This window comes from Capsaspora owczarzaki (assembly GCF_000151315.2).
Source record: "Capsaspora owczarzaki ATCC 30864 unplaced genomic scaffold supercont2.7, whole genome shotgun sequence".
Lineage (NCBI taxonomy): Eukaryota > Filasterea > Ministeriida > Capsasporidae > Capsaspora > Capsaspora owczarzaki.
Window position 1 is genome coordinate 443183 of NW_011887298.1, and position 23331 is coordinate 466513.

Consider the following 23331-nt stretch of genomic DNA (forward strand, 5'->3'; position numbering starts at 1 on the left):
GTTTTTTTCTTTATTGTAATTTTAATTGCCACCATTTATTGATGGTGACTTGATCTAAAAAAAAACATTATCTTCAAATTCACACCTTGTGAGACCAACAATAAATGGCAAGCCAGAAAACGTGAGTTCAAAGATCTCAGATGCCGTCGTGCTGCAACTGCGGTATCGGCTCGGCGAGAGACTCCAAAAAGGTGCTCCAGTCCAGCGAGCTCATCTGGCCCGCGTCTGCATCACCAACGCCCATGCCGACGCCCATACCGACGAGATCCAAAAGGTTCGACGAGGTCGGGTGCATCATGCTGCTGGAGCTGTCGTCTGCCTTCATCAAGAACTGGTCGTTCACAATGGGCATGGTGAAGGACGGAACGCTGCCGGGAATGACAGCCGCAATGCTGGAGCGCACGTAATCCGGATTGTTGGAGGTCACATGTGCAGTCTCAACCGAGTAATGCCGTCCGAAAACGGCGTCTTTCGGCGTGTCCGGGAAGAGGAATTGCAGCTGAGGCAAGTCATGGATGCTGCTCGGAAGCAAGGAGGAAAGCAATCACAATGAAGGATGAGCAAGTGGACGATCGATCGCAGTCAATGCAAGTGATTCAATGCATTTCGTACCGATCTGCTAGGGCGCGAATGGCAAAGTCCTTGGCAAACCACGGATGCAAATTGAAGACTTGCCTCATCCCTAAAAATGAATCAGAGAATCGGCAAGTCGGGTGAGTCAATCATTTTTGGGCGCGCTTTGAATCAATCATCTTCATCAAAGAAAGAACAACCAACCTCGCTCGTCTTCCGTAATCCACGCGACGGTAAGGCCGCCAATCTCGGAATCGCTAAAGCGGAGCAAAAATGTGCCGGGCACGCAATTGATCAGCAAGTCGTGCGCCTGTTGCTTGTTGCAGAAGCCCATGATGAGACTGTAGCAGGACAATGCCAAAACGCAGTCAGTTGGAAGAATTTGGGACATTGAGGGGATTTTTTGCTCCAACACATTGCAACCGGTTTTGCTGCTTCGTACCCATCCTGCCACGTCTCGAGCATATGACGCTTGATCACGTCCTCTGCGCCAAAGAACCAGTCCCAGAACGTAAAGGTGCGATCGGGCAGCGCTTCTTTTGTCAAGCGCTTCCACGTGATGCTCTCGTTGATAATCAAGTCTGTGTTGTGTGTGTCCGCGTCAAATGATCGACCGCGACATCTTCGAGTGAGCAATCTCAAACTTTGCATCGTCAATCACCTCGACAGCAACAGTACCTGAAGCCTTCCAAGTCAGATACTCGAGATCGCGCTGAGACAAGGGCTGTTGCGTGGCCAGTGAAAAGTGGTGCTGCAGAGCGGTCAACATGTCGGGCCAGCTAACGACTTCTGGAACTTCGAATGGAGCACGATCCTGCCGCACGCACATACAACGGTCCCATGTGAGCAAAATGGGATGGTCTTCAACTGAACGAACTGAAGCACAAGCACGCGAAAAAAAAAAAAAAAAAAAAAGGTCCTCACCATAGTCGCGAAAGAATTGTCCCACAGAATGGTCGCTTCGGCGCTGTGTTGCTGGTTGTTGTGAACAATGACGACGCAAGGAAGTGACAGAGTTCTCACGGCAACAAGCAGCTCTCCACCTCCGACAGAGAAGGTCGACTGGAACAACAGTGCAAACTTTTCATCAGTGACGGTCTGTTCACATTCCAAGGTGTAAACACAACGGTGAGTCCCAAGAGCACTACAAAACCCGACCATCGTCATCATCATCATCGTTGAACAAATCGACCAGAAATGCCAATCTACCTCGTCCTTGTTGGAACCGCGCTTGATCTTTTTCAGGGAAAGATTCTTGAAAATGACGCGGAGAGCGCCGGAAGGCTGGTGACACTCCATTGCTTTGCGGCAGTTTAGAATGTCGCCAGCGTTAAAGTCTTCGGGAATGGAGGTCGGCTGGCTGGCGCGCTTGCCGTCGGTGACGGTCACGGCGGGCTGTTGGGCAACTTGTTTGGCTTGCGCCTCGCTAATGATGGTCGTGAGAACTTCGGGTGGCGACATGTGGAGGTTGAGTGTCCGGCCAACGAGCAGCCGCACCTGCGCGCTAAACTTGGACTGCGTCTTGAGGGCCTGTGGTGGCTGCGTCTCCACGACAAACGTCGCACCGATAAGCGACGCGAGCATTTGAGTGGCGCGAATGTGCAAGTCCTCCAGCGAAACCATGCCATTGCTGCTGATCGAGGCTGCCGTGTTTGTGGCGCCTTCGGTGTCCATTGCTGCTGCCGAGCTGTTGCTGCTCATGCCGCCAGCGTTGCTCCCACTGCTGATGGACATGGAAGACAGGCCAGATGCTGGAGAGGCGGATGCGGACAAGGACGACGAGCGACTCTTGCCGGGTCGAGGAGACAAGGTTGCCTGCGGCGAGCTGTTGACTGGAGACGTGGAAGACGCGGGAGTGGCGGTATCCATGTGGTGGTGCGAGCTGGAGTTCCGGGCATGGTGAGGACTGTGGGAATTGAGTTGGGCCACGAACGGCGTGTGGCTGCCACTCTGTTGGACGGGCTGGTGGTACGATTTGCGGTCAAACGGGAGCTGCGTCTGCAAAAGCAACAACGCGCGCGTCTGCTCGCGTGAGCGCCACAGAGCCTCAGCAATCATCTCGCAGGTCGCCTGCACACTGTCAAGCTGGTCAGCGTCGTCGCTTTCCAGACGCTGTGCTCGCTGCCAAGCCTGGAGTGCGTCTGGCAGGACGGTGAGCTGCAGCTCGGCAATATCGCCCATGTTGGCTTGCAGTTGACGGTTGAGGGACTGCATCAGCGCGATGATGTTGTTGGCCTCCGTTGACAGGGTGGTGCCAACCTCTTGCTTGCGCCGCTTGACAAGCTCAATCTGGCCGCGCGCAGCATCCGAGCGTGGCGAGCGTTGCAAAACGGCCTGCAGCTGGCAGAATTCCTGGTACTGAATCACAAAATACTCTTGCATCTGCTGCAATCGCTTCAACTCGTTGTCTACATGCTGCGTGTCGCCAACAAGGTGATGCAGGGTGGCCTGCGCCTTGTGTGCCGCAATCCGCACGCACTCTGCAAGTTGGTGGGCAGCGGCGCCCGAAGCGTCCGACACTTCAACGGCCAACGCGCGGGCTCCCCCTTCGACGTGAGGCAAGGATCCCAGCAAAGAGCTCGACGAGTTGAGAGCGACGGGGACGGACGATCTCGACGTGCTCGAAGGCCCCATCATTAAAAACGAAATGTCGTCGCGCTCGTGTGCCTCGGGGGCACTCTGTGGCAAGGCTGCGAGCGCAGAAATCGCCGACATGCCATCCAGCAGCTGCATTCCTGAAGCCTCCAACCCTGACGACTCCAACCCGTGCAGTTTGGCCCAGACGATCAGTTCGCGCTCCATGCATGTCTTGAGAATGCGCACCAACACGGTTGGGTTTTCGTCGAATGTCGCACTGTCAAGATGCAATAGGGCATGTATGTGCAGGAGGGGGGGGGGAAGAAGAGGCGGAGGTGAGCACGCAGGATGACACAATAAAAAGGGAATGGCAAGAACCAAAATCACGCCGTCACTCAACTGGTACTCTGCTGCAATCGTCTGCAGCCGCATTTGAAGGAGGAATTTGTCTTCCGAACCAGAAGCCGCAAGTCTGTGTCACAGTGAGTGAGTTTCACGCTTTGAACAGCTCCTCAACGAGCCAAAACAAAAAACATCAAAAACAACTGCTGCGGTACTGAGAAATCTTGGCGTGAAGCATCTCGCCGAGTGTTTGCACGCGGTCCTGTCAATATCACCGAGTGAGAGATTCAACATGTGCGCATAATATCTCGTCATGACCAAGTTCATCATCAGTGAATGTTCGATCGATGAATGATCCATGAATGATTCATGAATTGAGCCAAACCTTGATGCTCTCGTAGTGCTCGGGGTTGTCGGGATCCATCGTCGCCCTGTGATGATTCCGCCCACCAATTGCGTTGGAATCCAAACCCATACATACTCTCGTGAGTATGATACAAGCAGGATGACAGTGCTACAGTCATCATCGAGCCAGAGCATTTGGCTTTTGGTGGGGGGTTACCATGGCTGGTCTTCAATCCACTGCGCAAAGTAATGTCGCAACTCGAGAGGAAAGTCTCGGCCGTAGATGGCAGTGGCCTCCGGGTGCGTCTGCAGGCAGCAGCAGCAGTAGGGAGAATCATAACGAGTTGTGGTCACAAAAGAGTATGCAACCAGAGTCAAGAAAACGGTAGGGCGATCAGTGAGTGAATCAGTAGCGAAATTCCGCGGTTTGAGGTTTTGTTTCCACGAATTTGCTCAGTCAGCTCTCAACCGACCTGTCTCTCATTCTCATTCTCTCTCATTCTCTCTCTCTCTCATTCTCGTTCTCATTCTCAAAGCTCAGGGACAACAACAACACCCAAGAATTGGACAAACCGATATGCTCGACCATCGCGTTGGCGTTGCTGCCGCTTCAGCCATGTCTCAGAAAAGCGAAGAAGATCAAAAGCGACTGAGAAGAAGAAGAAGAAGAAAGAGTGAACTATCGATTGGACTGGAGCTGACATTGTATGATATTATTGCTGCTGTAGTTATGCATTGTTGTTTGTTCAATATGCGTTGATTTGGAAAATTTCTTGACCAGTTTTCTCAGAAAAGTGCGAAAACTCAGTCTTCTGTTTACTTGTGTGTGTCGGACTTCTATTGTTGCAGGTTGCTTCACTCGTGAGATACTGAGACTTAGAAAACCCCCCTCATTCATGCTGACTGCACTCCGATCGACTGCCGCGGCGGCTGGTCGCAGAGCACTCTTGCTGCGAGGCAAAGCCGGCGCTGGACAAGGCTCTGGCACTGCGTCTGCGTCGCCGTCGTCGTCGTCGGAACCGGACTCTGGACTTGGACCAGGACTTGGATCTGCATCGGCAAGTGCGCCGGTGGTGGGACTGTCGCCCGAGCTGCAGGCAAAGGCTTGGGCGCGTGTGCTTGGCGACCCGAGCCGTGGATCGACGACTGCGCTGCCAGTCCCGCCCGCGATCGCCAAGAAACTCGAGGGTGGATCACCGCACAGCCATCTGGCCATGGTGGCCGGCAGGAGGACGTCCGCGCGGCGTGGATCGACATCGACCAACGCTGCAGTAGAGCCGGAGCCAGGTCGCAGCAGCCACCACGAACCAGCTGCAGCTGGGATGCGAGCAGATAGGACAGTGCGCAGCGATCAAGATGGAGAAGCCAGCCATGAGCCGACAGCACGATCGGCCAAGACGCCGCGCAAGCCTGCGCCACTCAAGACCAAGCCGACCTTCTTTGACTCGCAGACGACAAGTGCTGCTGCAGCTGCCACGCTGCGGCCATTCGCACCGCAGTCGAAAAGTGCATTGAGAAAGGCTAGTGCGAGCAATGAGGCTCTAGCCGAGGCGGCATTGCCTGGCACTCATCCGCCAACCTCCTCCCCAGTGGTCGCCGACTCGCCAAGTCTGGTCGGACCGAACAGCGCCACCGACAGCACAACAAGCAGCCCTCCTGGCAGTGACCGTGATTCGGACGCTGTCTCACAGCAAGCAACGCTGCTGCTGGCCAACAACAGCTCTACCGCCGACTCCCAGAGATTCCTTGCAGCACTGCTCGCTCGAGACATCCCGGCAGTGCGCACGCTCTTGCACCAACATCCAGAGTACGCCAACAAGACTATTGGAAACGGCTTGACGGCGCTGGTGTATGTGGCTTCGCGCGGGCACGTCGACATGGTGCGAGAGCTGCTGGCAGCAGGCGCAAACGTGGATGCAACGACGGGGCCCACGCAAGCCACCGCGCTTATGCTCGCCGAACTCTCAGCCGTGCGATACTTGTTGGCCGGTAAAGCCGATGTGAATGTGGCAGATACCGACGGCAATACGGTCCTGATGCACCATGCCGTCCACGACAACTTTGCAGCTCTCCCACCGCTGCTGCTCGCCGGTGCTCCCGTCAATGCGGTCAACAAGCGTGGTGAGACTGCTCTTCACCGTGCCACCATGGCAAGCCATGTCCACTGTGTTCGGGTCCTGCTGGCGGCTGGTGCCGACGCGAACATTCTTGATGCTGCTGGCAAGAAGGCTATGGAGTACGCCTCAACCTCGACCATACGTGCGTCATTTGCCCCTGCAGCTAGAATCGAGCCGTCCCACGCTCTCCCTCCGGTTGCCGATGCAGCCGCCGCCTCCACGGCCAGTCCCAAGCTTGACGACCAAGCAGTACCGGTTGCTGCGAGCCCAGTTCCTGTTGCTGCGAGCCCAGTTCCTGTTGTTGCAAGCCCAGTTCCTGCTGCTGCAAGCACAAGCACTGGAGCTCCTCAAAATAGCACCTCACCTGCCGTTGCAACTGCTCCAGCAATGACTCGCAATTCTCAACCAAAAACATCGACTCAATCCACACCAAGGCCTCAGGCGGAACGCTCAATTGCAGCGCTTTCACCTGTTATTACGAGACCGACTTCGGCTTCCAACACTGCTCCTCTTCCTCCTGCGACGGCTCGTTCAAAGACAAGGACAGACATTGAGCAAACTGCGCCTCAGCCGCCACTGCGTTCACGGCCGACAGCAAATGCAGACGCTCATCCTATTCCGAAGCGGTCTTTCTCAAAGTCCCCCGTCTTTGTCGCTACCAACGCAGGCCGAGCAGACCAGCTGCTGACCGTCGTGCAAGCCGGCGGCAATGTGAATGAAGTGGATGCCAGCGGAGACACCCCACTCCTGATCGCTGCACAACTTGGCTTCACTCAGTGTGCGCGTGTGCTCATTGACGCTGGCGCCGATGTTTCCGCGGTCACCCGTGATTTGAATCGGTCTGCGCTTTATCTGGCTGCACAGCACGGCCAATTCCAAACAGTTCGTTTGTTGCTCGCTATGGGAGCCAATTCCAACCACATTGATTCACTCGGTGGGACTGCGTTGCAGGCGGCTTGTGCACGCGCACATTCCGACATTGTTCGAGTCTTGCTTGCCCGCAGTGCCGGTCTCGCCGTTGGCCAACCCGTCATTTCCGCAGCCGTGTCTGGCGCCCTGCGATCTGTTGAACGAGGCTTGGAGGTTCTTGACCTGCTGCTCGCCGCTGGCGTCAACCTAAACGCGTCGAACAGTTTCGGAGCGACCCCTCTGATGCTGGCCATCCGAAAGGACGCGCCGCCAGCGGCCGTTTGCAAAGTTGCTGCGTGGTTGGTGGCTCACGGCGCAAATGTTCAAGCCAGAGACAAGAAGGGGCGGACGGCACTCACTCTCGCCACAGAACTGTGTCCGAGTGCCGTTTCCATCCTGCAAACCGCGAATCGTCGGGTTTCAGGCGAATCCCAGCCTTCCCAAGCCACCTCAAAGCAGGCAGCCCGCGTTGCAAAGCCTAGGGTCGCAGTAGCATCATCTGAGCCTCGAGCTTCGAAGCCTGGATTGCGCTCAGACCTCAACCGCAAGTAGCTCTCAATCTTGATTCAAACAAAATAAAGCTTCAAAGTCTGACGATTTGTACGAAATGCGTGGCTGTTGATGAATTCTGAAATCTAATTCAAAGTCACTTGATGTCACCAACACACACACCAAAGCACAAGAATCAATTAAACGCAGCAACTTTCACACCGAGAAGTGCGAGGCGCAATCGGGCTTCGGTCTTGAAGCGATTGCTTTGCTCGGCGAACGTTCGAATAACTCGATCCAGCAATTCGTGGGTGGCTGGTCGCTCGTTGGCCAAAGAAGCGCGGGCTGTAGTGGAGGGAGAAGGGTGGGAGATGAGTTGGTTCACAGCCCGCTTTGTGCGTTCCAATTGGCAACCATGTGCAGCCATTCATACCTCGATGCCAGCGAAGCAACTGCTCGCAAAAGTCTCCAGAATCGAGTAGTGAAACCAACAGCCGAGTATTGGGATTGTGGAGTATTTCATCTAGAGCTGCCAGGATGTTCACAAGACAAAACGAACCAAACGAACAATCGAACAAACAAACAAATCGAAAAAAAACACAGAAAAAGTGAGCATTGTTGCAAATAGGAAGTACAATGGGCAGCCTGTGCAGAGAAACCAGAAAAAAAAAAGACTTACCTTTGAGTCCCGAAGTCCAGGCGTCAACAAGGTCCTCCCAGGTGTCATCTGTCCTCGCCAATCCGTAGAAGGCAAAAGCCTTGCACATGCATCGCAAACACAAGTCCACCACTGAGCGGGGCTGCGACAAACCAGGGTGTTCTGACTCTCGAGATGCGCGGCAGTAGATGGACAAGTTGAGAACGGCAGCATGCAGCATCAACTTGGGATGCAACTCAAAGTCAACTGTACACAAACAAATAGATCGGGGGAGAGAGAGACGTCAGTACGGAGGTGATTTACGCCACAGCAGCCAAACCGCCTTTCGGACTCGGAAAACAAACACCGAAACAAAGAAACAAAACCAACCAAACAAAATAAACAAAACAAACAAACCAACGTAAAATTCGTACCGTTTTGTATCACCCAAGCCAGGATCGGCCAGGAGGAAAGGAACTCGCCAATGTTGAGCCTTGCAAGCTTGGCGTCGAGTTCAAGAATGCTGGTCAGAACTTGCATGGCACGGTTGGTATGAACTTCAATGTCCTCAATGGGGATGCCCAGCACGGCAACACTGGCGGCAACCCAGTCGGATGCACTTTCAGTAGAAGAGGCTGCATCACGATTCTTTGCATCTGGCACAGGGCTGGCGGGATGTTGTGGTGCCGACCACGAGCGCGACCGCAACAGAGGAACTCTGGCGGGCGGGTGGTTTGTCTGGCTTTTGGATTGGAGTGTTTCCTTCCTTGGCAGCGTAATCCGAATAGCAGCAACGCATCGAGCCAAGAAGGAGGCTGTCAGCTGCACAAGTCGGTGCTTGACAAGATAGGTGCGCACCAGACTCTGGGACACGAGGTGGGTGAGACCAGGAAGGAGAAGGGTGAAAGGGTCCTCCGTCACGGGCTCGTCTGAGCGTCGGCGGCGCGCTAAAAAGGACAAGAAGAAACTAAAGACAGTGTGTGCATCGATTTGTGCAGCATAGCCTTCGTCGGATAGCCAAAGTGCCAACAAGCGCAGGCACGACAGCGCCACGGGTTCATACAGCGAAGATTGGGTGGACTCGGCGTTCTTGGAAGCAAAAAAAAAAAAAAAAAAAAAAAAAAAAAAAAAGCAAAGGGTGCAAACGAGGTCAGTTACAACGTCAAACAGCATCCGTCAAGTCAGCCCCCAAAAAAATATCCAACAAGTGCAAGATCCAAGACAACCAACTCACTTCAATTTCTCGGACAAATCGAACAACGCTGCGAACCATGAGCTGCACAGAGTCTAACAGCTGGGCCGCACTTCCGGCCACCGTTTTGCGAAACTCGTTGTCATGGATGTCATTCAATGGAAAGTGGGCCATGGAGAGCGACGGACGGCGGTTGAAGGTGAAAATGTTCTCTCGAGAGGCGGCAAGCGACCTGTATGGCGTTGAGGCCACGCTGGTCGACTGCGAGTCGTAGTTTTGTTGCCTGCCAACACCTTGCTTCTCGGGCGAGAAGCGAGTAAACGCAGAACTGGCAGCAGAAGACGCGGCATCGTCGGAAGCGGCATTCTCGTCCATCTCTTGCATGAGCTGCTCAAAGTCAACGCGGGGTCGATACCCACCTGTCGTCTCGGCTTCGGCGTCGTGATCGAGATCGCCATAATCGCGCGAGAAGGTCATGCTGTGCTCTGCGATCGCAAAGCACACTGCAAGCAGGTTTGTCGACGTGACGTTGATGTCGGCAAAGTCCGAATCGACAATTTGCATCACTTCGTCTTTGGCTGTGCGCATCGCCACAACCAGGAAAGGCGACTCGAAAACATGGGCCAGGGTGATGGCACTTTGGAGCCCAGCGGCGGAGGCCGCAGCGGCCGCAGATGCCGCAGCTGCTGCAGCGGCGGCTGCGCTGTCGGCTGTGGACAAGGTCAGGCGGCGCTGTGCGAGGATGTTACGACGCGCGTTTCCCACCGAGCTAGTATGGGGTCCAGGCGGAGACGAGGTTGACCCAGGCGCGGCTGTGGCGGTCGTGCTAGGCGTTCCAGGGGTGACTGCACCCGAGCCCCGCGCCACCGGACCGGTAGCTGTTGCCTTTGCTGCCCTTGACAGGCTGGCGACAATGCGGTGCCCGCCAAGGGTGAGACGCACACCCTGGAACCAAGCATCCATGAGGCGCTCAACGCCAAACAGCTCGAGAAGCTGGTGCACAACGCCCAGCACGGCCAGGCGCAAATCGGTCGGTGCCACAGAGAGCAGCACAGAAGCTTGGGCAGAAGACGTAGCGGCCGACGCTGCAACAAGAATGGTGTACGCCAGACCCGCTTGCAGCTCAAAGCGCAAATTCGCCTGGTCAGAGTCCATCAAAAGGTCGCGGAAGAGGGTCGCGCCTGCCTCGGCTTTGGCGGACGCCACTGAGCTCGGAATGCTTCCTCGGCGGCGTAAGGTGCCCCCTCCTGGTGTCGTGGGCACAGAGCCCGGCATGGCAACCGAGCTGGCAGTGGAGCTGGCGGAAAATGGCGACGACATGTCGCGCGTTGCACTGGTACTTCGTGCCAGACCGCGCGATGACACTGACTGAGAACGGGAAAAGGCACGCCGACCAGCAGCGTTTCCAGACTCTTCCTGGGCTTCTGCGGCTTCGAGTGCGAGCACGACTTCCGCAATTGTGTCCGAGCTGACGCTGCTTTGACGCTTGAACAGCTTCAAGGGATTGGCAGCGAAGGCAGAGCGACGCGAGGCTATTTCATCAAACGAGGCAGAGGATGACTTTCTGCGATGGAATATGCCAGAAGCACCGCGTCGCAAGTGCGCCGGAGCCGCCGAAGAAGGACCTCCGCCAGGTGTGGTAGGTCCACCTGCATGGCTCCCATCTGTGGAATTTGTCTGGCTTGATAATGAAGTGTTGCTACCGTGGCTATGGCTTGCAGATAACCCACCAGATGGCGGACCGGGCGTCGGAGGAGTGTGCGACTCGCCACTGTGAGCGCTGCTTCCATCGGCCGGCGAGCCATCTGGTGCAGAGACGGTAGTCTGTTGGGCGGCAATCGAGACACGGCGATGGCGATTGACCCGAGCAAGATCTAGCTCGTTGGATGCGAGAAGCGCCTGGTCAGATCGAGCACGTGTGAGTGGAGCCGGTCGCCGAGCGATCATGCCCAAAATTTCCCCAACTGCTATTGCGCTGGAGGCACTGTCGGCGTGGGTGACTGGTGTGTCTGGCGCGTCTGGCGCGTCTGGCGCGTCTGATGGGGTGCTGCCTGTATCAGATTTGGCGACGACTGGGGTTGGGGTTGCTGACGGAAGACGTGCATTGTTCGAGTCGGAAGTTGGCGGTGGTTTCGACTCCTGCGCGTTGCTTGCAGTGATCGAGTCGTTCCGTGACAATGGGTCAGATGCGGATGGTGTAGATTCGACTGCGTTGTTTGCCTTGTTGTTGGAATCGTTAATACTGCGCAACAAGGGTGCCGATGCCGATGCTTCGGCGGACGGGACATGAACAACAGTGTTGCTACTAGCGCCATCTGCCGCTACAGCCTGGATGGCCTCCTGTGGCACAGGCACGTCACTTGAGGGGCCTCTGTCGGCCAGCGATAGTGTGCTGGGTGGGTTTGGTTGAGAACTTTGCGTTGATGACCCCTCAGTGTCCGTCGTGGATGCTGGGCTTGAACGACCAGTATCGCTCCGCTGCTCAGACATGCTGCGAGAGAATGAGCGACGCATGGCTACTGAGCCAAAGCTGGGGCTTGACACCGTGGGACTGCGCGCGCGGGTTGGCGACAACTCGGGGGAAGTTGAATCCATCGATTGCTGGGATGGCGGAAGCAACGTGCCAGGGGTGGAATGCCCGCTGGAAGAGGCAGCCGTGTCCGTAAGAGTGGTCACACCATCTGCAACGGCTGCTGCGACGGCTACGACTGGTACTTCTGCTGCAGCAGCCGGGGCCGGGGTTTCGAGCAGCGGGGCGACAGGTTGTCGAGGAGGCTCGCCTTCGTCCAAACTTGCAAGAGAGGCGAATGTGACGGTGTGTGTGGAGGCTGGTGGGTTGGACGAGGTCGAACCACTTGGTGTCAGGCCATACGGGGAGGGAGACTCGTGCCCGCGGAAGGCCGGGTTGACCTGTGCGGCGCGAGGCATATTCTCAAACTCGTTCTCTGTTAAAACCACCTCGGGGTGGGTTGCCAGCGTCAGCAGCTGTGCTATCGTGTGGCAGATTGGCATTCGCAATGGTTCGAGCGGCGACCGAAGACGCTTGGCCAGGGAAGAGAGCGCACGGACCATCTCAGTCTGACAGTAGGCGAGGAGCAACGACGGCACTTTGCGCGAAAAGCGATCAATCAGGGGGAGAAGCAGCCCCATGGCAAATTGATTTCGTGCAATTGCATCCAATATCAGCGGAATACCACCATGCGCAGCGACATGCAGCAACCGGTCGCTACTGGCAGCGATGTTGACAATGCAAGTGGCAGCGTCACAAACCCACTGCTCCGAGGCTCCAATTCGGATGATTTCGAGAAACAGGGGAATCTTGGCAAGCATTTCTGGATCCGAAGCTGATAAATAGGAGCAAAAATAATCGGTGGTAGTTGTGGTTGGCACACACTCGAGTCGTCAGAAGCCAACCAACAAAACCAACCAACAAAACCAACCAACAAAACCAAAAAAAAAAAGCAACGCATCAATGGCCCAACAAAATCGCTTACCAAGCTCATCCAGGGTGGAAAATGACGCGTATATGGTCAAGGCTAGTTTGTGATAGACAGCCGGGGCAAAGGTCGTCGATACTGGAGGCTCATCGTCATCGACGGCAAAGTTGGTTTTTCGATACGGATGGTCGCTCATGTCGCTTGGAGATGGCGGTGCACTGGACTCGACGCTGCTGGAGTCCACTGGAGATGACGACGGGATGAGCAGAGGAGACGTGGGTCGACCGGAGAGGTACCGGGGCGACAGTGTCAGTCCTGCCTGCCTGGCGGTGATTGGCGATCGAGATGCGTCCCCAGGTGTGAGTCCCGCCGATGGCGAATGCATTGCACTCGGTACTCGCTGACCTGGCAAAGGTTCTGCATGTTCCGCGGGTGTGTGGCAGCCAGTGCAAAGTTTATGTTTTTGTTGAGAAAGGGGGGGTTTGGCTGAAACCAACACATCACAACCTCCAATAGATTTCAAGAAGAAAAAAAAAGCTCGTTACCTTTGCCCGTCATCAGCAAACGATCGAGAAATGCAAATCCAAGGGCATCGTGCACCTGGAGAATGAGAGCATGGTCTTTGGCCCGCAGGAGCTTGGTGAGGAATAACAGTCCAACGACCTAAAGCCAGAGGAAAATGTTCCAAGTGGTCAGAATGAGCCATTGTTTCATTCTTGGGGCTTCTTTCGGAGGTGTGTATGTGAGTCTGTTCATTTTGCGTTTGCGTAGCTGCTCAGAGAACGAACTGAATTGCCCTTCTCTGGTGCAGTTCCTCAGGTCACCCCTACGTCCATTCCCCCCCCCTCGTCCGACGCGTTGTTCCGCACACACCTTCTCGTCGTCCTTCTGGCCGTGCTTGAGGAGCTGCAGGCATCGTCGCAGCTGGCGCGCGGCGGCCTTGGCCTTGTGCTCGCGCAACTCGCCCTCCTCGGTGAGATCGGCAACGCTGCGTGCATTCTCGCGCCCAGACGACCGCCGCAGCGCCTGCAGCTGGTGCGCAGTCAGGTACTTGAAGCCCGCTGCAGACGCCGGGTCGCCCGGTTGGCCAGCCGCGCCGTCGTCCTCGCCAGCCATTTTGCCTCGGTTTTTGCGCGCGTTCAAGAAATCTGAGACAACCAAGACAAGCACAGAAGCAAAGAAAAACTGGAGTGGGTTTCTGAGCAAGCAAAAAGCCATACCTAAGATATCGATGGTGGCAAATTGTCTGAGATTGAATGGAAAGCGCTTTGGACGGATCAAACTCAATCACTGCGCTGGTCTGAGCTGGTCGAGCACCCGCTCACTCACTCACTCACTCGGAATGCAAACCTCATTGATAGTGATCTTGAATCGTGAATGCATGAGCTGTGATGTTGTGATCTGGATTTGAATGTGCTCAGTCCTTTTTGTCTTTCATTGTTCCAGAATGCCGGTTCAGCGAGCCGTTCTGCTGGCGTGCGGATCGTTCAATCCCATCACAAACATGCATCTGAGAATGTTTGGCAAGTCCATCCATTCATCCATCGATCGGCTTGATTGTCTGAGCTCGTTTTCTGAGCCGGTTTTCTGAGCGCTCAATCTCACCCCCCAACTACGTTCCATTAGAACTCGGTCGCGATGCGTTGCAAGCCACCGGTCGCTTCAAGGTCGTCGGCGGCGTCATCTCGCCTGTCAACGACGGCTACAAGAAGGATGTGAGGAGGACTTTGAGCAGAAGCGAGGGCTTGAGCAGATTCAACAATTGCGCTCACTCATGGTTCGCCCCGTGTTTTTTTGCTTTTTGACTTTGCTTGTGGCGATGTTTTCTGTATTGTCTACATTGTCGTGTTCGGACGTGGCATGTGGCATCTGTGTGTGTGTAGGGACTGCTGGCGGCGTCGCACCGGCTCGCAATGTGCCGCGCTTCCGTCGCAAACTCGACCTGGATTCGCACGGATGACTGGGAACTCACCAACCCCGAGTGGCAGCGCACCGTGTCTGTCCTGCGACACGTTCGAGCCCAAGTCAACGAAGGCGTCAGCGCAGAAGGTCCGACCCGGAGCGCTTCGATGATGATGATGAAAGAGTTTGCGTCAGCTCTGAATCTCACCCTTTGCTGCTTTGCTGCTGACGACCTGACGACCGACCCACTCACATCGCTTTATGCAAATATCATGCAGACCAGATTCGTGTCAAGTTGCTCTGCGGCGCAGATTTGCTCGAGTCGTTCGCGACGCCTGGACTCTGGGCAGTGGAGGATGTGAGACCGAATTTGCTTCCTGCGGCGGCAAATTTCGCTTTGGCTGCAAATCTTCTCAACCTCAACTTCATCCATCCATGTGTGTCATTGATTGCTTTGCCGCAGCTGCTCGAAATTGTCGGCGAGTTTGGCATTGTGTGCATCACTCGCATGCCCTCAGATCCGTTCAAGTTCATTTACGAGTCGGATTTGCTTCATGCGCATTCGGTATGCTGAGAACTCTGAGAGATTTGAGTTTTGTGTTTGCTGACCGCTTCCTTTGCTGTTTTTTTCTCGATGCAAGCACAACATCACTATCGTGCACGAGCACATCCGGAATGAAATCAGCTCGACTCACATTCGGTAAGGATTGCATCGCTGGCGAAATCAAAAAGCGACCTTCAACTCACCAAATCTCTCGCACACAGCCGCCACATCCGACGAGGTCTATCGGTGCGCTATCTGATTCCAGACGCGGCATTGGATTACATCCAACAGAACAACCTGTATTTGGAGGCCAAGTCGCAACTGTAGCGACTGGAAAATGTCGCAAATACACAAAACGCAAAACTGTGCTGACATGAACACGTCAAAGGCACAGAGTTTATCGAGCGGATAAGATGAATATTAATCAACAAAAGCACAAAAAACACCACAAGCAAACAGCCAAAAAAAATACACACAACAGAACTACAGTAGACCATTTACAAAGCAGCAACATCTTTCAAAAACGGATGGTGCAACAACACCGATGCCGATTGACGCTCTTCGGGGTTGATTTGCGTGCAAGAGTCGTAGAAATCGACAGCTGTGGCGGACAGGACCACTTCAGCGGGGATGGGAATCATGCGTTTGAGCGTGCCAATTCGGAAGATGGCCTGGGTTGTTTCGAGCGTGGAGAATGGCGGGTGACTGGTCGCCATCTCGTAAATGGTGCATCCGACAGAGAAAATGTCGACCTTGGAGGTCTGTGGCCGATTTTGAATGACCTCGGGTGCCATCCAAAAGGGTGTGCCCACAAACGAAAACTTGGACACGGTGCCCAGCTCTTCAAACTTGCGCGCCGTTCCGAAATCGGCCAGCTTGATGCGCCCATTCGCATCGACCAGCAGGTTCGCGCCTGTAGATTGCACAAAGTGAGCCGACGAGTTTTCAAAAAGCATTGAGCCACACTTGGGTTGCATATTTTCAACAACAACAAAAAAAAACCGCCTCAACGCCATACCTTTGATGTCACGATGAATCACATTCTTGGAATGCAGGTACTCTAGGCCGAACAGAATTTGCTTGGTATAGAGCGCAATCAGAGTCTCCGGAAGGGGTCCGAACGATCGCAAAATGGTTGCAATGGAGCCGCCTGGACAAAACTCCATGAAAATATTGGCCGTGCAGTCATCTAAAAGTATTGAGCAAGCAAACACGTCAGAAACCCACCCCGAAAAGCAGCGAGAAAAAAAGGCAGACATTGTCGTTTCATCAAAGCAAGCAAATGCATTTGCGTACTGGTGGTTTCGACGCCAAAATACTGGACAACATGGGGATGCTGGAGCTGGCTGAGGAGCCGGATTTCGTTCTCAAGCGCCTCAAGCACCTAGCGCGCATCGGCCAAAACGAAAGTGAACAAAAGTCCGTCCAACCCAACACGAAAAACTAAAAAAAAAAACCCTTCGTCCAACAATTCCAACCATTACCTTGCTCGCCTCGCCGGGAGCCATTGCCACCTCCTTGACCGCAATAAACTGGCCCGTTTCTTCGTTGATGCCCTTGTAGACGCGGCCGACGGCGCCTTTACCGAGCAGCTCGCCCCTGGACCAGCGGAACGTCTTTGCAAGCGGACACGCACTCGGCGCTGGCACGTCGACATCACGCGCGGTGCCAGCATGAGCGGGCTCTGCCGCAGTTGCCAAGTCGGGCGACAGCAAACCAGACAAAACAGAGCCGGGAGACTGGGCGAGCGCAAGAGGACTAGGGGCGCTGCCCTGCACTTGCATTCGGGCCTTCGTGGGAATGGCAGTAAAGTCCGTCAAGCGGACGTACATGTCGAAATCGGGATCGTGAACGGACAGGTGCTCTGGAAGCACGGTGCGCTGCAGTCGTTGGGACAGCTCATTCAGCAGATCCTCAAGCGAGCCACAAGTAATGTTGTACCGGTGTGGCGGTTCTTTCGATTCTTTGAACTCGAGCAGAATCAGCAGTTGCCGTTGTGGGAGACCCGGGGGCCCCGAGCTGGCAGAGCTCAGTGCAGGCGAAACGAGGTTTTGGAGGACGAGGCTTGGGCTTGGCACTAAACTGGCCTCGCCAACTTGGGCACCTGGCGTGGACAAGCGTGGAGCCGACTGCATGGCCGATGTGCCAAATGCCGGCTCCAAGGGCGCAGGCATTCCGATGACGGGTCGACCGACGTTGTTGCCTACGACCAGATCACTGACGGGAGGGCTCCCAGAAATGACAGAACTATCGTCCGGAACCCGCGGGGCGACGCTTGCAAGCAGTTGATTGGGGGCGTACTGCAACACACCCACAGCCGCGCCTTCAATCCAAGCGGCAGTTGTGTCGCCAAGAGTGTCTGCAGTTGGGGGCGCAACTGGTGATTCATCCGCAGCTTTCGGGAACAGGACACTTTGCCGGAGAGTCTCGACATGATCGCTGTCCCACAGCTTGATCTTGAGCAGATCTGCAGGGTCCCACACATCCCTGGTGGATGCCACAGAGACGCCGCCCCAGACGAAAACGCCCCCGACGCCGCCCGCGCCAGTGATGCAGAACATGGAGGCAGAGCGTCGATCGAGCGCGGCAGATGCCACACTCTTACTGGGCAGCGCGCTCGCGTCGCCCACGGGTGCCTCAGTGCTGCGCGCGCTTTCAAGTACACTTAGATTGTCCGACCAGCTCACAGGAGCACTGGTGGACGACGGTTGGGTATCGGTCAGCGACACAGAGGAAGGCATCTCAGAAACCGGTGCGTCGGGAGCCAACAAAGGTCTAGCTCGAGGAGCGACGGACAGTGAAAGTGGCGTTGGGAAGAGGGCCACGGCGCCAATGTCATTACCAGTCGCGCCAGTGGCCACTGGTTGACCAACGAGCGGCTTGGTCAAATCAGCCTCATCAGACAGCAGCACGGTGCGCCACGAGCGGTTTGCAAACTCGAAAATGGCGGCGCTCAGAACGTCGCTGTGCGTTGATCGGCCGCCGACAACAAGCATGCCAGCAGTAAAGAGGGCAGCAGGTTCAATGAGCGAAAACTTTCTAAACAAGCCTGGCCCGCCTGTGGTTGGCGTCGGAGGCGCTGAATGATTCGTGTCGCTCGCAGATATGCCGAGCTTGCCGAGCAACAGCGAATGCTGATACAGACTCCAGGCGGTAATCTGCGGTCCAGTCACCAAGCACGCCGAATGGCGCATGCGGGGCTCAGGCACGGTTCCATTGGTGTTCAGCGTACTCCACATCTGACTAGCAAACGAAAAGCTCTGCATGGTAGACGTCGCGGTCATGGGATTGCCAGATGCGCCACCAAACACCCAGATGGCCTGGCCAAACACGCATGCCGAAGCACTGCAAACTTGCGGGACGCGCTCCACTGGCAGCTCAGTCCAGGTGATGGTAGAGTTGGCGAATGTCGCACGGAACATGCCGCTGGTAGAAAAACGGGAGAAGAAAAAAAGATGGCGTAGAAAGGTGCAAACAAGAAAATGATGAGCAAGGAATTCGATCAAACCATCTCTTCCGCCGCCATCCCTCCTTTCACCTCACATATTCAGTCGCCTGACTAGTGTGAGGTCCCACTTCTTCAACCGGCCCCCCCCTTCTCTCTCCTTTGACTCGATCTGCTCCAACAAACACTTGCTGCAACATACCTGGCATAGTGATCCTTCTTGTCGGGCATGCTGGAGCCTCCAAACACGTACATGGCATTCTTGTACTCGACAGCCATGTGCTCCATTCGAGGAGACGGACCGGGTCCAGCCGACTCCACCCACAGCCACTCCCGCTTCTCCAAGTCCAGCACGCGCAAATCGGTCAGAATCACGCCTTGGTCGGTCATGCCGCCAAAAATAACAAAGTAGCGATCCTGGAGAATGACGGCCGAGTGGCTGTAGCGACTTGTCGGTGAGCTGGTGGAGATTGGAATGCGCGACCATGTTTTGGTGGCCAAGTTCAGGAGCCAGGTATCGTCAAGACTTCGCCGAGTGGAGTGATACCCACCGTGGACAACCAGCTGGCCGCGCCACACGGCTGCAGCATGCGATGAGCGCGCGCTCGGATGATCGTCCGAACTGGCCGAGCGAGCAAACGAAGGTACTGTTGACGAGATGGCTGTGCCAGCGACGCAGTGCACCAACGAAACGTCGCCGTGAACCACTTGCGTGTGTGCATTGCGTTTGCTCGAGTCAAAGGTGCCGGGAGGACTGATGGCGAACGGATCGTCGGAACGTTGAATGGTAGCCGGAGGCGTGGGACCACCGATGCCGCCACCCAACGCCGGCGATCCGGCGGCAGAACCTGGAGCAGCAGGCGCTGTGGGCGCGATGCCAATCGTTGCCCTCAATGCCGCTTCTGAGGACTGGCGCTTTGGCGAGGCACGATCGAGAGGCGCCGAGAGCGTGGGTGCGAGCCAGAATCCAAGCGAAGAATTCGCGGCCAGCTGCTTGAAGAGCTGGAGCTTTTTGGTGAACGAGATGCCCGCCATGGAAATGTCGGCTGTGCACTCACTCAGCTCGGCGCCACGCTGCAACGGATCAAAGAGCAGTCCCCGCGAGCCAAAGTTGATGCGAATTTTCGACTGGAGAGAGTGAAACCCGACCGCTGCGCGGAGATGCGAAAGCAGCTCAAAGTCCACCTGGCTGAATGCTTTGCCCAAAAGCTTGCCGTTTCGAGTAAAGAAAATGGACGAATCCTGGCGGTCGATGCCGCAGCCAACAATATCTCCTTGCGAACACGTCGGACCGAAGAATTTGTCGACGGCCAGGTGTTGCTCATTGGTTGGCATTGGATCACTGGGGTTGTCTGTTTCGGATGGCAGGGCAAAGGCATCAAAGGTTGCACCGGTTCGAAGCGAAGTGGGACTGGGCGGCCGACTGAATGGCGCATTGAACATGAGGTTGCCGTCAGCTGCGTTGAAGGAAAACGAGTACGGGGTGGTGCCGGGAAGCGAGTCGAGAGGGTGATCTGGCAGCGCAAGCCCTATCGAGATGGGTGCAGAGCACGAGACGCCTCTGGCCGAGTCCAAGATGGTGACTTCAAAATAGGCAAAACGAGACGGGGTGGGCAGGGGATGGGGCGAGCTTGAGCCCGACAGCCCGAAGCTGGGATTCCGGCTTCCGCCTTCAGCGGATGTGGTGGTGGTGGTCACCGAGCTCGGTCCACTGTTTGGGGTAGATGCCGACCAAGAGCGAGTGCGCGTTGCCGGCGTCGGCGCACTGGTTGGCAAGCTTGTCGACAAGGGTGGTGCCTGCCATGGCTCGTCAGCCGTCGCAATCAACGCGCGGCATGACAACGCGGTCGCGGCAAGCGCAACGTCGCCAGCAGTCACGCAAGGATAGCTCAAAATGACCCGCTCGGGATCGAGCGAAACGTCGTCCGAATGCAGGAAGGAATCAAAGTCGTTGCGCTGCAAGTGGCGCTCGATATGGAAGAGATACGGTGGGGTCACCGAAATGCAGACGGACAGCGCTGCGAGCGTGGCGCCAGGGTCGCGACCGGGGGTTGTCGGGAGGGGGTTTGGTGTTGTCGTGTTCGCTGTCGCATTCGCCGTCGACGAGTCCCCGCCAGCAGCTGCGGCCGGGCTACCAGAAGAGGCGCACTCAATGCTCCGCAAGAAAAAGACGCAAGGCCGCAACATGCCGGCGGTCTCGCCGTCGATTTTAGGACACGGCACCGTTCCAACCAAGGCGCCATTCTTGGTAAAGAAGATTTCCTTTGCTTCAAAGCTCATGCCGCACCCAATGGTATCGCCGTTCGTGTACTGCTCATCGGAGAAACGACGAACAGCGAAGGCAGACCCGCCAGCTGCAGTCGAGGCAGGTGCAAACAGCGAGCCCGTCGATGTGCCGGCGGGAAGCAGGACGGAGGGGGATGGCGACTTTTGGAGCGGGAAAGTGGGTGGTGCGCCAGCAGTGTCGACGGACATTGCAGCAGATGACGGCTGGATGGGAGTGGACGAGGATGCTAATGGGGGGTCTTGCGGGCTCCTTGCCCGGGGCAGCAGAGATTCCGCAGCGACGCGAGGGGCGTGGGACGCGGCACGGGGACGGCGGAAGGACAGGCTGGGAGACTGTTCGGTCTCTTCGTGGCCAGTTTCAAGCCCCGAGCGCGTCAAAAGCGTGCCGAGCGACGAGTAGGCGATGGTGAGACCGGAAAATCGGGACGAGTTGGACGTCACACCAATGCCGAGCTGGAGGTCTGGGTCGTTCGTGTTGAACGTGTCAGTGAGGGTGCACTCAAAGTAGGCAAACCCGCGGTAGATGCGCCAGGGCATAATGAACGAGCTGCCACGGAGGACGGCTGGCGCAACGGCCAGGCGCTCGGGGTGAAGCATGGCTGGCAGCGGGCCCTTCAGTCGCAGGTCGCTCAAAAGCGAGGCAATCTTGTCAGCACCAAGTCCGAGCCAAAGGCTACGCGACGATAAATCTGGCGCAGTAGCGCTGGAGACGGTGACGAGGTGATTTGGCGTGTCTGGGTGCAGATCGCATTGCCGGGTGAGGGAGCGCATGAGAAAACTGGGCAGCCACGTCGAAGAGAGGACGGTTGGGTCGGAAGACAGTGGTAGCAGGGCTGTAAATGATCGCTGGGACGCTCGCACCATCTTGTACTGGCTCGGCACGCAACGATAGCAGAACAGGGGGCCGGCGACGAGTCGGACGGCGCACACCACCGACTCTGAAACGCCATCGTGGCAAGCCAGAGTGTGATTGGTGCTCGGCGCAACACTTGCCGCGGCAGCGGCGGAGGAATGCGGCATGACAGACAGAATCGGGTAGAGCCAAGCTGTCAACGACGACGCGGCAGTAGCGGCTGATTCAGCGATACGAACGCACCCCAGCGCTTCGCCGTTGAGCGAAAAGAAGAGCTGCTGCGACTCGCGACTGACGCCACATCCCACGATATCACCGGATCTTAGCGGTCGCGCGCAGTAATCTGAAGCAATGACTTGCAATGGCGAGGCAAGCAACTGAGGACAATCGGGCGAGAGTTGCTTGTTGGATGGCAAGAACGCGGGAGACTGCACTTGGTGTTGTGGTGGCAGCGGAAACGGCGGTTGCGAGTCGACAGACGCGGCAGCAGACGAAGCGGCCGAGGACGTGACAACGGCGGCGGCAGTGGTGAGGACGCTGCCAGAATGTAGCAGTGGCAGGGCTATTTCGGAGCTGTCAGCAATCTCGAGCGCACCCGTTGAAATATACGAGCCGTCGAATGACAAGACGCCGTGTGTTCCAGGAGCCATCCGGAAGCACGCTGATGGACTTGGCAAGATTGCTGGAATCGGATTGTCGCGAGACTCGGCATCTGGAACGCGCTGCTCCTTCTCCTTCTCCTTCTCCTTCCCCTCGTCCTCCGCGTATGAAGGAACAATGACTGGTACGCCGCAGCACCGTTCGTTGACGAGTGGCGGCGGGCCTTCGCGAACGCCAATAAAGAGCGCCCATTGCGCCTCGAGATGCGAAATTTCAATCTCAAAGTAGTTATCCAAGAGCTCGCCCATCGTACTTGCTGCGGACGACGGGACGACGGTCGACAAGGCCGGGTTGCGAGCGCGCTTCAACGGGAAGCCTTCCAGCAGGATGCTCGCAGAGTGGACTGCGGCGACTCCTGCCGCCGAGACGGCAGCAACAGCAGAAGGAGAAGACGCGGCGTCACCCAGCGGCGCAAGGGCAGGGGTCTCGCTCCCGCTGCTGGCCGAGGCGGGTGTTTCGGGTGCAGACGACGCTGCCGTGAAGAAGACTTGCTGGAGCCCAACGCCAATGCTCGCGTCAACCGCGTCAGGAAATGGCACGCGTTTACTCGCAGGCTCATCGTCAGCACCAGCAGCAGCAGCAGCAGCGCCGTCAGGACCACAAGGCAGTCCAGCAGCAGCAGCAGCAGCAGCAGCATCGGAGCGGCCTCTTCGGCGGCCTTGGTGCGCAGCTCGGCGCACGACATGACGCCTGGGCTTTGTCGGAAGACGGGCGTCACTGACGCCTGGGCTTTGTCGGAAGACGGGCGTCACTCTCACGATCGTCGAAGGCGGCGATGCAGATGCAAGAATCAACGGCGATGATCCCGCTGCTGCTGCCAAGCGTTGGCGGCGGTGATGACGGCGTAGGAACGCGGCCAGCATGCACCACTACACGGCCAAACGCGGCCAGCATGCACCACTACACGGCCAAACACGCCCGAGTGGAGCGTGCTCGGTGCGGGCGTATTTGCAGCGGCTGCCCCCGCATGCATGGTCATTGAAGGGAAAAGGGAAAAAAAAAAAAAAAAAAAAAAAAAAAAAG

General features: G+C 56.4%; 5 protein-coding genes across 5 annotated transcripts; 2 read left to right on the forward strand and 3 right to left on the reverse strand.

Moving 5' to 3' along the window:
- Positions 1-6: 6 nt before the first annotated feature.
- Positions 7-4501, reverse strand: CAOG_04636 (transcription factor Stat5b). Its single transcript, XM_004347333.2, has 12 exons — positions 4411-4501; positions 4055-4143; positions 3878-3923; positions 3708-3754; positions 3551-3622; positions 1783-3427; positions 1498-1671; positions 1252-1387; positions 1016-1154; positions 778-914; positions 613-682; positions 7-518 (listed from the first exon to the last, which is right to left on the reverse strand). Exons 1-12 carry the CDS (start codon positions 4453-4455, stop codon positions 137-139), a joined length of 2982 nt encoding a protein of 993 aa, XP_004347383.2. The 5' UTR covers positions 4456-4501; the 3' UTR covers positions 7-136.
- Positions 4502-4656: 155 nt separating this feature from the next.
- On the forward strand, positions 4657-7512 carry CAOG_04637 (hypothetical protein). Its single transcript, XM_004347334.2, has one exon. The coding sequence runs from the start codon at positions 4734-4736 to the stop codon at positions 7413-7415; it is 2682 nt and encodes an 893-aa protein (XP_004347384.1). The 5' UTR covers positions 4657-4733; the 3' UTR covers positions 7416-7512.
- On the reverse strand, positions 7466-13798 carry CAOG_04638 (hypothetical protein). Its single transcript, XM_004347335.2, has 8 exons — positions 13492-13798; positions 13164-13281; positions 12676-13035; positions 9224-12525; positions 8424-9078; positions 8032-8256; positions 7786-7881; positions 7466-7697 (listed from the first exon to the last, which is right to left on the reverse strand). The coding sequence occupies exons 1-8, from the start codon at positions 13732-13734 to the stop codon at positions 7549-7551; spliced, it is 5148 nt and encodes a 1715-aa protein (XP_004347385.2). The 5' UTR covers positions 13735-13798; the 3' UTR covers positions 7466-7548.
- A 221-nt stretch (positions 13799-14019) lies between these two features.
- Positions 14020-15557, forward strand: CAOG_04639 (nicotinate nucleotide adenylyltransferase). Its single transcript, XM_004347336.2, has 7 exons — positions 14020-14141; positions 14245-14333; positions 14502-14667; positions 14799-14878; positions 14984-15085; positions 15162-15220; positions 15286-15557. The coding sequence occupies exons 1-7, from the start codon at positions 14030-14032 to the stop codon at positions 15389-15391; spliced, it is 714 nt and encodes a 237-aa protein (XP_004347386.2). The 5' UTR covers positions 14020-14029; the 3' UTR covers positions 15392-15557.
- Positions 15558-15561: 4 nt separating this feature from the next.
- On the reverse strand, positions 15562-22993 carry CAOG_04640 (mitogen-activated protein kinase kinase kinase 1; the record flags this gene model as incomplete). The annotated part of the gene is made up of 6 exons (XM_004347337.1): positions 15562-15977; positions 16083-16253; positions 16361-16448; positions 16549-18490; positions 18712-22799; positions 22856-22993. 6 exons carry the CDS (start codon positions 22991-22993, stop codon positions 15562-15564), a joined length of 6843 nt encoding a protein of 2280 aa, XP_004347387.1.
- Positions 22994-23331: the final 338 nt, after the last annotated feature.

Bases quoted from the DNA above. Each gene is read 5' to 3' on its own strand.
- CAOG_04636 (XM_004347333.2), bottom strand. From the start codon at position 4,455: ATGGCTGAAGCGGCAGCAACGCCAACGCGATGGTCGAGCATATCG. The intron at 3,428-3,550 runs GTTGAGTGACGG...GCATCTTGACAG, and splicing joins ACGATTGCAGCAGAGTACCA to TGCGACATTCGACGAAAACC. The intron at 1,672-1,782 runs GTAGATTGGCAT...GAATGTGAACAG, and splicing joins GCGGTTCCAACAAGGACGAG to ACCGTCACTGATGAAAAGTT.
- CAOG_04637 (XM_004347334.2), top strand. From the start codon at position 4,734: ATGCTGACTGCACTCCGATCGACTGCCGCGGCGGCTGGTCGCAGAGCA.
- CAOG_04638 (XM_004347335.2), bottom strand. From the start codon at position 13,734: ATGGCTGGCGAGGACGACGGCGCGGCTGGCCAACCGGGCGACCCGGCG. The intron at 12,526-12,675 runs GTAAGCGATTTT...CCTATTTATCAG, and splicing joins TTCCACCCTGGATGAGCTTG to CTTCGGATCCAGAAATGCTT. The intron at 9,079-9,223 runs GTGAGTTGGTTG...TTTGCTTCCAAG, and splicing joins GATTTGTCCGAGAAATTGAA to AACGCCGAGTCCACCCAATC.
- CAOG_04639 (XM_004347336.2), top strand. From the start codon at position 14,030: ATGTGCTCAGTCCTTTTTGTCTTTCATTGTTCCAGAATGCCGGTTCAG. The intron at 14,142-14,244 runs GCAAGTCCATCC...ACGTTCCATTAG, and splicing joins CATGCATCTGAGAATGTTTG to AACTCGGTCGCGATGCGTTG. The intron at 14,879-14,983 runs GTGAGACCGAAT...GCTTTGCCGCAG, and splicing joins GACTCTGGGCAGTGGAGGAT to CTGCTCGAAATTGTCGGCGA.